The sequence below is a fragment of the Sinocyclocheilus grahami genome, unplaced genomic scaffold, assembly GCF_001515645.1.
Source record: "Sinocyclocheilus grahami isolate Dianchi unplaced genomic scaffold, SAMN03320097.WGS_v1.1 scaffold1122.1, whole genome shotgun sequence".
In the NCBI taxonomy this organism is placed as follows: Eukaryota; Metazoa; Chordata; class Actinopteri; order Cypriniformes; family Cyprinidae; genus Sinocyclocheilus; species Sinocyclocheilus grahami.
In genome coordinates, this window is record NW_015506301.1 from 171,636 (window position 1) to 181,939 (window position 10,304).

At 40.4% G+C, this 10,304-nt stretch overlaps 1 protein-coding gene across 1 annotated transcript in view; it reads right to left on the reverse strand.

Moving 5' to 3' along the window:
- Window positions 1-4,893, reverse strand: part of LOC107567026 (GDP-L-fucose synthase) — a 43,748-nt gene extending 38,855 nt beyond the window's left edge. Inside the window, exons 1-4 of the mRNA XM_016252611.1 lie at window positions 4,625-4,893; window positions 3,249-3,397; window positions 1,807-1,921; window positions 1,575-1,703 (exon numbers count right to left, since the gene is read on the reverse strand). Of these exons, the coding sequence (XP_016108097.1) occupies window positions 1,575-1,703; window positions 1,807-1,921; window positions 3,249-3,397; window positions 4,625-4,696 (465 nt within the window). The 5' untranslated portion in view covers window positions 4,697-4,893. The remainder of the gene's footprint in view (window positions 1-1,574; window positions 1,704-1,806; window positions 1,922-3,248; window positions 3,398-4,624) is intronic.
- Between the last annotated feature and the right edge of the window lie 5,411 nt (window positions 4,894-10,304).

Here is a 10,304-nt window from a genome sequence, read left to right on the forward strand (position 1 = left end):
CACACAGACACAGACACAGACACAGACACACACACAGACACACACACAGACAGACAGACACAGACAGACACAGACACAGACACACGACACACAGACACAGACACACGACACAGACACACACAGACACAGACACACACAGACACAGACACACACAGACAGACACACACAGACAGACACACACACACACACACACACAGGTTTTTAAACTTATGAAACATAAACAAACATTTCCCCTATAATTGAATAATAATAAATATAGTTTTCATGACAATTCATCACAAAATCTCATTACTATAGTAAAATAAATGTTATAAAACGGTGCGTTCCGGTCCTTGATTCTGATTGGCTGAGCCAAGTTCAAAGCTGTTGTAAATTACTCTACAAACACACACCTTTGTTTACTTCTGTGTGCTGCACAGCAACCCCTTTGTAGCAACCACAACTGTTTCTGAGGAGCTACATTGTTTGGTGGAAGAATACTGTGTTTATTAATATCATTACACTTTATTTGCTCTGCTTTAGTTTGTGAAACCTTGCTACGTATATGGAATAACCGTTTTATAAAAGCAATAACCCCCGTGAAGCCGTGGTTTACAGTGAGTTTACAACAGCTAAGGCGCGTTGTTCAATTAATTATATACATTAAAAATGAAACATTTAAATGGCTAAATATTATTTATAATTGTGTTTATGTTGCATTTGGTTTATTATGATTTAAATACGACAATTTTTTCTGTATCAAGGCAATGAGAATTTATTGGGGTCAGAATGTTCTTGATATTTACACACGACAGGTTCCTCTGCAATAAAATCATACTGCAAGTTTTATAGCTTACTACAGCTAACTCCCAATTTTACAATATGAATAGTTTTCTACCCTTCTGCAATGCCAGCATTTGAAACCAGGAGAATGGTAGAGTCTGTCCATCAATCACAAGAGCAATACTACTGTTAAATAAATTAAAAAAGACCTTTCTGGGTGCAAATAAACTTTGCAAACTTTATAAACCAACCTTGAGAAACATAAAAATATAAACTGCATTTTATGAGCTGTGATGGGTGTAATATGTAAGGGCTCGTGTACAGACGTAGCAGCACGAATCTATCAGAAATATGATTTCTGCATTTTAGCCCCAAAAAAAAGGAAGGAAGGAAGGATGTGACGTGTGGCCAAACATGGTGTCCCGTACTTGTGCTCTGCACTTGTGCACCCATCCAAGTGCAAAGTGCAAAGCTTCCGTAATAAAGTCAAAGCTGTCACTGCTCAACGAGTCTCTTATTTACATTGCTTTCACTGTGTTAGTTATGATGCAAATATGAGACTGCAAAAATCGAGTTGCAATAAGGAGATCGTGCTTTGTGTGCTCCGTAGACATGACTGTGTTCGGCTCCAGTGCAGCGCTTCAACCTTTGATGCAATGGAAAATTTGCCCTTTAAAAGAACGCTACACACAAACCATCCCAATATCTGCTTATTAAAGTGTGTGTGTGTGTATGTGTATGTGTGTGTACGTGTGTGTGTGTGTGCATGTGTATGTGTGTGTGTGTATGTGTCTGTGTGTGTGTGTATTCACCATGGTCTCATCTATAGGGTAGGTGGTTTTATCTGGAAAGATACATGTGGAAAGGCAAGAAACGACCTTCACCACGCCGAACTCGTGAGCCGCCTGCAGCACGTTGTCATTGATGTGCACATTATTCCTCTGAAAACAACCAAATAGGGTTAATACACAGTTTAATTACTCAACACTAATACATGTCCAACATTTGTATATTTCCATTGTTTTTTTTAATGTTAATAATTACCCAGAAGTCCAGGTTCTGTCTCATGTTTCTGAAGAGTCCTCCCACCATGGCGGCCAAATGAATGACGTGTGTCGGACGATGCTTCTGGAAGACTGCTCTCGTCTCTTCAGCGCTCCTATAGCAGCACGTGTAACGCATATGACACAAATGGGCGACAGGCAATAAAATAAAAGATTTCTGTAATGTGTATATGTATTCATATCTACGCTACTGTATAAGACGCATTCTGTCAGCGCGAGGGAAACTAATTTCATTATTTTTGCAACTTACTGCGCCTTAACGATTAAACAGACACATACATATCCACAAAAACGCAGTCAGTTATGTATTGAGTGAAAGGAAAGAAGTCTAATATATTACATACGTGCATGACTTCTTAAAGCGACAGTAGCCTAATATATCGGCTACTGTCTGAGTCGTTAAAGTTAATTAAACATCCAAAGAAAAGAAGAACATTTCTGACTGCTTTTGACTGAATATCTTTAATAAGAATCAGTGTATATATATATTTCATACAGAAAAGACTATGCAATTGATTATTTATGTAATATTTCCTGCTTGAATGCTACTGTTACGGCCCGTTCATACCAAGAAGGATAACTATGAAGTTTCCAGTTCTATGTAAATGGCACGTGGCAATGATATTGGTGGATTCACTTTGAGAAGATTTTTTTTCCATCTGATGAACAATAAAAACATTGACAGCAAAGGACCTTAAAGTCCCCATTAAATCAAAATTGAATTTTTTTTGGGCTTTTAGTATGAATATGTTAGCCTTAATATTATCTATAAGTTAGTGTGCTCCAAAACAATGACAAAATTCGTATTTACAAGATATAAGGATTCAAAACTTGCAGTCTCTCACTTTCGCCAATATGTAAATATGATTTTGATGACATCACCCTGCACTTCAGCTTCTCATCAAACTTTGTCCAATCAAATCCTCTCTAGAATCTGAAGCGTCCCGCCCCCTACACTATAAATAGACGCTGAATTCAGTCACTTGCTCACAGAATTAGTATTTTCTGTATGTTGACTATATAGTGGATAGGGAACGATTCAGACGAAATATGTTTTTTATTGTTACCTTGTAATTTAAATTAAAATATCAGGATGTTTTTTTACTACTGGGGTTGTTTAGAGATCCATCCATGTTAGATATACATTCTGGGTTGCTAAAGGCCCAAATATGTAATAATGATCGCCATTTAAGGGTTAAAGGTCTTGTGCATTTAAAGTGGCAGACGACAAAACTACAGTGAACTACGCCTCTAATAAACAGGAGTTATCACTCTTTGTGTCAACAGAACATTATTGTTATTACTTGCATAACATGCACTAATAAAATATAAAGTACATGCTTTATAATATGTGATAATAGTTTAATGATTGTGTTGTATAACTGTGTGACGTCTGATGAGTGTTTGACCAGGAGCTCTTACATAAGATTGGCATCTTTAGATGACAGGAATATCCATGTTTCTCCTTCTCTCCCTCCGCCCTCCTCTTTCACCACCCGCTCTATCGCTCGCCCCACCAGCCCACTGCCGCCTGTCACCAACACACGCATCGGCCCGACTGACCCGTTCATCTGACAGACAGAGAGAGAGAGAGAAAAGGTGTGATGAGCAGTGTTGGGGGTAACGCATTACAAGTAACGCGAGTAATGTAATCAGATTACTTTTTTTAAGTAACTAGTAAAGTAATGCATTACTTTTTCATTTAGAAGGAAATATCGGAGTTTAATATCGGACTTTTTTCAAATAAGTAACTCCAGTTACTTTGTTTCGCATGTATTGACTGACAGCTCTCCTGTCCCCATGTTGAGAGAAATCAGGAGTAAGTGCAGAGGTGTTGTGTGCGCTGTGTGAACATGATCTTACTGTAGTTCTAGACTAAATGTCAACACAAATTTACTCATCTCACCCGCACAAAAACAGATTCAGTATTCCTCAAAATCAATAAAATCCGCCTTCTGAAATACAAAATGTGTTGTGATTGGTTGGCTGGGCCGGGGTGTGCGGTGATTGGTTGGCTGGGCCGGGGTGTGCGGTGATTGGTTGGCTGGGCCAGTGACTAAGTAATGTAATTAGTTACTTTTTTTAGGGAGTAATGCAATATTGTAGTGCATTACTTTTAGAAGTAACTTTCCCCAACACTGCTGATGAGCATTTCAGGGGTTAACACATGTGCATTTGTAAATCTATGCAACCATTCATCCATCTATACACACGTACAGCGGTGATACCATATTCTCACACTATTAATGTAGCGTCCTAAAAAATTATGCTATTAACACAGTTCTCCATGATATGTTTAATGGCAATAGAGCGGCTGTTCTTTGTTACTGTACAGTGTCATGGTACTGTCATCTGATAAGTCAGATTTCCATTGATGTTCCATAGCAGCACAACAGTATTTTTCTAGGGGTATATATGATTTCCGTTCCTCCCTTCAGCTCACAATGCACCGCATACAGCTGCATCTGTCCGAGGATATCAAGTTAAACACCGACACACCCTTGATTTCAATATGACAACACATCAGTTTGAGGTGTCAGCTTATGCAGTGGAGCACGACCACAAAACACATATACAAACAGATACTGATTTACATACATCGACATGCTTTGGAATCATTTGTCATTTTCATCAATGCGTGATAACGTGATTAACATGAAGAAAAAATAAATAAAATAAAAAATACAGCACATGCATAAAATCTTTTGAAACTCAAATTGTGATGAGCAGTCCTTGGAGTGTCTGAAACGAGCACACGGTTAAATGCATGAACGAGAGTGTATGAATTGAGGAGTTACCTGCTCTCTGGTGTCACTGTAGTTAAAGTCCGCTTCTTGTAAACTCGGTTCACTCAGTGGCCATATTTTCATCGCCTCCGGGCAGCTGTTTTGCGCATGCAAAATCAACTCCTATCTGCTTGAATGGGGAAATACCGAAATGCCAAGAACTGTTTGCGAAGCTCATTTAAATAACATTTCTAATCAGCAATGCAATCCGACACATGCCGTCCCATATGCAGTCTCTTACGAATAGCGGTATAGGCGTAAGCTTCCGGTTGGTCCGGTCAGCGCGCATGCGCACCGCAAGTCCTCAAGACTGGCTGTTTCTATGGAAACCGGAGCTTTTTAAATGCGCATGTATTAAACAGTTCGTGATTGGCTCTTACCTGTAGAAGGCTGGACGTCCTCCGATGTATCCCACACTGCAGTTCATCCCATTCACAGAAACGCGTGTAAAGCGCAACAGAGATGTCATAGAATATAAGCAGGTGTAACGGTCAACGTGGATCACGTGTGCCTCATAAGCCAATCACAGTACAGCTTTGAAAGTTTTACGACCGTCGATCATAATACTCGCGTAAGATTTTTTTATTCCCTATTTTGTGTTTTTTTTATTGTTCATAACTGTAACTGATCATGCTTTAGATACTGGTGTGCTCTGTTTGTATTTGTATTACACAAAGTATTACATAAATATCGTTATACGTGATAATTATACAGACAATACTAATAATTGTTTTTAAACATTCAGTCTCACACACATATTATGTGTGTGTGTTACTAAATAAATACATCTTTAAAAAAATTAATAATATTGTACAGATTCCGTTTTATGATATTGAACGTTAATATGCAATACAGTATTAATAACTAAAATAAAAATTTATTTAATTTATAATAAATCTTATTTTATTAATTTTTTGTACTCGTCAGTTACAAAAAGTGATCAAGTGCTAAAAAGTGATATCTGCTAAGAGATGAAGTAATAAAGTAGGCCTAATTAGTCATTGTGTCGGTTTGCACATGATTGTGTGTGTGCGTGTGTGAGTGTGTGAGAGAGTGTGAGTGTGTGTGTGTGTGTGTGTGTGTGTGTGTGTGTGTGTGAGAGAGAGTGTGAGTGTGTGTGAGAGAGTGTGAGTGTGTGTGTGTGGCTGTTTCTATGGAAACCGGAGCTTTTTAAATGCGCATGTATTAAACAGTTCGTGATTGGCTCTTACCTGTAGAAGGCTGGACGTCCTCCGATGTATCCCACACTGCAGTTCATCCCATTCACAGAAACGCGTGTAAAGCGCAACAGATGTCATAGAATATAAGCAGGTGTAACGGTCAACGTGGATCACGTGTGCCTCATAAGCCAATCACAGTACAGCTTTGAAAGTTTTACGACCGTTGATCAGAATACTCGCGTAAGATTTTTTTATTCCCTATTTTGTGTTTTTTTTATTGTTCATAACTGTAACTGATCATGCTTTAGTTACTGGTGTGCTCTGTTTGTATTACACAAAGTATTACATAAATATCGTTATACGTGATAATTATACAGACAATACTAATAATTGTTTTTAAACATTCAGTCTCACACACATATTATGCGTGTGTGTTACTAAATAAATACAACTAAATACATCTTTTAAAAAATTATTAATATTGTACAGATTCCGTTTTATGATATTGAACGTTAATATGCAATACAGTATTAATAACTAAAATAAATATTAATTTAATTTATAATAAATCTTATTTTATTAATTTTTTGTACTCGTCAGTTACAAAAAGTGATCAAGTGCTAAAAAGTGATATCTGCTAAGAGATGAAGTAATAAAGTAGGCCTAATTAGTCATTGTGTCGGTTTGCACATGATTGTGTGTGTGCGTGTGTGAGTGTGTGTGTGTGAGAGAGTGTGAGTGTGTGTGTGAGAGAGAGAGAGAGAGAGAGAGAGAGAGAGAGAGAGAGAGAGAGAGAGAGAGAGAGAGAGAGAGAGAGAGAGAGAGAGAGAGAGAGAGAGAGAGAGAGAGAGAGAGAGAGAGAGAGAGAGAGAGAGAGAGAGAGAGAGAGAGAGAGAGAGAGAGAGAGAGAGAGAGAGAGAGAGAGAGAGAGAGAGAGAGAGAGAGAGAGAGAGAGAGAGAGAGAGAGAGAGAGAGAGAGAGAGAGAGAGAGAGAGAGAGAGAGAGAGAGAGAGAGAGAGAGAGAGAGAGAGAGAGAGAGAGAGAGAGAGAGAGAGAGAGAGAGAGAGAGAGAGAGAGAGAGAGAGAGAGAGAGAGAGAGAGAGAGAGAGAGAGAGAGAGAGAGAGAGAGAGAGAGAGAGAGAGAGAGAGAGAGAGAGAGAGAGAGAGAGAGAGAGAGAGAGAGAGAGAGAGAGAGAGAGAGAGAGAGAGAGAGAGAGAGAGAGAGAGAGAGAGAGAGAGAGAGAGAGAGAGAGAGAGAGAGAGAGAGAGAGAGAGAGAGAGAGAGAGAGAGAGAGAGAGAGAGAGAGAGAGAGAGAGAGAGAGAGAGAGAGAGAGAGAGAGAGAGAGAGAGAGAGAGAGAGAGAGAGAGAGAGAGAGAGAGAGAGAGAGAGAGAGAGAGAGAGAGAGAGAGAGAGAGAGAGAGAGAGAGAGAGAGAGAGAGAGAGAGAGAGAGAGAGAGAGAGAGAGAGAGAGAGAGAGAGAGAGAGAGAGAGAGAGAGAGAGAGAGAGAGAGAGAGAGAGAGAGAGAGAGAGAGAGAGAGAGAGAGAGAGAGAGAGAGAGAGAGAGAGAGAGAGAGAGAGAGAGAGAGAGAGAGAGAGAGTGTGTGTGTGTGTGTGAGTGTGTGTGTGAGAGTCTGAGTGTGTGTGTGAGTGTGTGTGAGAGTGTGAGAGAGTCTGTGTGTGTGTGTGAGTGTGAGTGTGTGTGAGAGTGAGTGTGTATGTGTGTGTGTGTGTGAGAGTGTGTGTGAGAGTGTGTGTGTGTGAGTGTGTGTGTGAGTGTGAGAGAGAGTGTGAGTGTGTGTGAGAGTGAGTGTGTATGTGTGTGTGTGTGTGAGAGTGTGTGAGAGTGAGTGTGTATGTGTGTGTGTGTGTGAGAGTGTGAGTGAGTGTGTGTGAGTGTGAATGTGTGTGTGTGTGTGAGAGTGTGTGAGAGTGAGTGTGTATGTGTGTGTGTGTGTGTGAGTGTGTGAGAGAGAGTGTGAGTGAGTGTGAATGTGTGTGTGAGTGTGTGAGAGTGAGTGTGAGTGGGTGTGTGTGAGAGAGTCTGTGTGTGTGTGTGTGTGTGTGAGAGAGAGAGTGTGAGAGAGTGTGTGTGTGTGTGTGTGTGTGAGAGAGAGAGTGTGAGAGAGTGTGTGTGTGTGTGTGTGTGTGAGTGTGAGTGTGTGTGTGTGTGTGAGAGTGTAAAGATCACCTAATGTCCAGAGTAACCTTTGAACTCAGAACAAAAGGAGGGAGAGGGGGTTTATTAACATGACTCCATAAACACAGTAATAAGACCATGAGCGTAAACCAATATCTTAAAATGGTCATTTTAGTGCAATTTTAGGGCAAATAAATGCATTTATATCCTGACTGTGTTCAACCCACAAAAATCCAATTAAAAATGTTTAAAATAATATTTGGGCCATGCTGGGATTCGTGATCCTTTCTGAAATTTCTGAATTTTCAGAAATTCAGTGTGAGCCATTAATCTATTTCAGAGTTAAAGTATGAGATTAATGCAATGTTTCTACTCAAAACTTACTTGTCTTATACTGTGTGAACTTCTGTGTCAGATGCACATTGAATTTGAGAGAGCTGCGGCACATTTGAATTGCTTTATGCAAAGATCATTCAATATCATTTGCGATTAATAGACTTCACATTGCATTTTCTGTGCATATGTTCATTCTATGAATCACACGTAGCCTATGCAAATTTGAGAGATGATCGTAAGATCAAATTTAGTATGGTTTCTGCACAACATTTTATATATGAGGTCCCTTGACTCCAGACGCCGGGGCAGGACCAAGTGGCAACCTCTCGCTCTCTCTCATGAAGCCAACACGGAAGTGACTTAAACTGTAATTCATCAACTGGCCGCTAGAGGCGGGCTTCAAAAGGGAGTCAATCCCATAGACTCCCCATGTTAAAATACCCAACTTTACAGCAGAAAAAAACATGTTTACAGCCTGGTTCAAAAGTGGTTTTGGTCTATATAGCTAATTTTGCCCTTCATGACAACTGTGAGGCGGGTGAATTTTTTTTATAACTCATCCGTTTACATTATATTAAGCCTTAAAGTTCTGCATAATTAAGGGCGTGGCCACTTGAGTGACAGGTGGATTGCGACGGCTGGCTCCGCCTACTTTGAGCTTCAAAAACGCTCTTCGGAAACCTACGGGTGACGTCATGGACACTACGTCCATGTTTTTATACAGTCTATAGGCAGGACATGTGGATTTTGAATGCAGCTTCCATAAGACAAAAAAAAAAGTTGAATAATATATATTTTTTATATTTAATACAATCATACTGGTGTGATTAGAACATTCAGTGCGGCACAAAATCAGATTCTAAATTCAAATCTGCGTTTGCACTTTGGCTGGCACTGGTCCAGAACAGACGTTTTTTACAGCGCTGTGCATTATAACCAATCACATACGATTCTGTTGAGTTTATGAATGCAATGGCCAATCAGAAGCGTTCAGATGAGTCATCGCTGAAATGCCAGTGTTTTGCTCAGTGCGCTCGCTGACTGAATTCTGCTCCGTGGACAATTAAAGGTGGGGTATGTAATTTTTCAAAAACACTTTAGAAAACTGATTCGGGCCGAATAGCAAAACAAACTTGTAGCCAATCAGCAGTAAGGGGCGTGTCTACTCGTGATGTGGAGGAGAGAGCTTTCAGTGCACAGGACGGACATTAGCCGAGCCGAGGGACAGAAAGATAGAGATGGCGGATAAAAAAACAAAAGAGGAAAATGTCTGCGGAACGATAAGGCAAGAAGTAGGACCTGTGTAAATATGGATCAGCTTTCCAGCGCTGGAGAACTCAAGGAGCGGAGGCCTGCGATCGGACGCCGAGGTTGCTTTGTTTCTTCTCGATAGGTGAGTAACACTGTGTCTACAACAGCTAAAGTCTGCCTACACTGGACGCGATCAAACGAGCGTTAAAAATTAGAAGAAATTTGTGTCGGTGTAACGGTGTAACATTGGTTTTGCTTTGTTTCACAGAACTAATCGTTGCCTGGGTTGCGTACGTATGTGTGGGGCCCGAGGGCCAGAAAGATAGAGATGGCGGATAAAAAAACAAAAGAGGAAAATGTCTGCGGAACGATAAGGCAAGAAGTAGGACCTGTGTAAATATGGATCAGCTTTCCAGCGCTGGAGAACTCAAGGAGCGGAGGCCTGCGATCGGACGCCGAGGTTGCTTTGTTTCTTCTCAATAGGTGAGTAACACCGTGCCTACAACAGCTAAAGTCTGCCTACAGTGGACGCGATCAAACGAGCGTTAAAAATTAGAAGAAATTTGTGTCAGCACGTCATAAATAGAATCCGGCAGCAGTTTTCTGTCAGGGATTTGTTGCGCCACGTCCGATGTAGACACGGTGTAACATTGGTTTTGCTTTGTTTCACAGAACTAATCGTTGTCTGGGTTGCATATGTATGTGTGGGGCGGAGCTATCAAAATAGGGCCAAGACCCTTTTGGGGTAGGGGCGTGTTTGTTTTGGTGATTTCAAATATCAACATTGGCTACCAGAAATCACTTA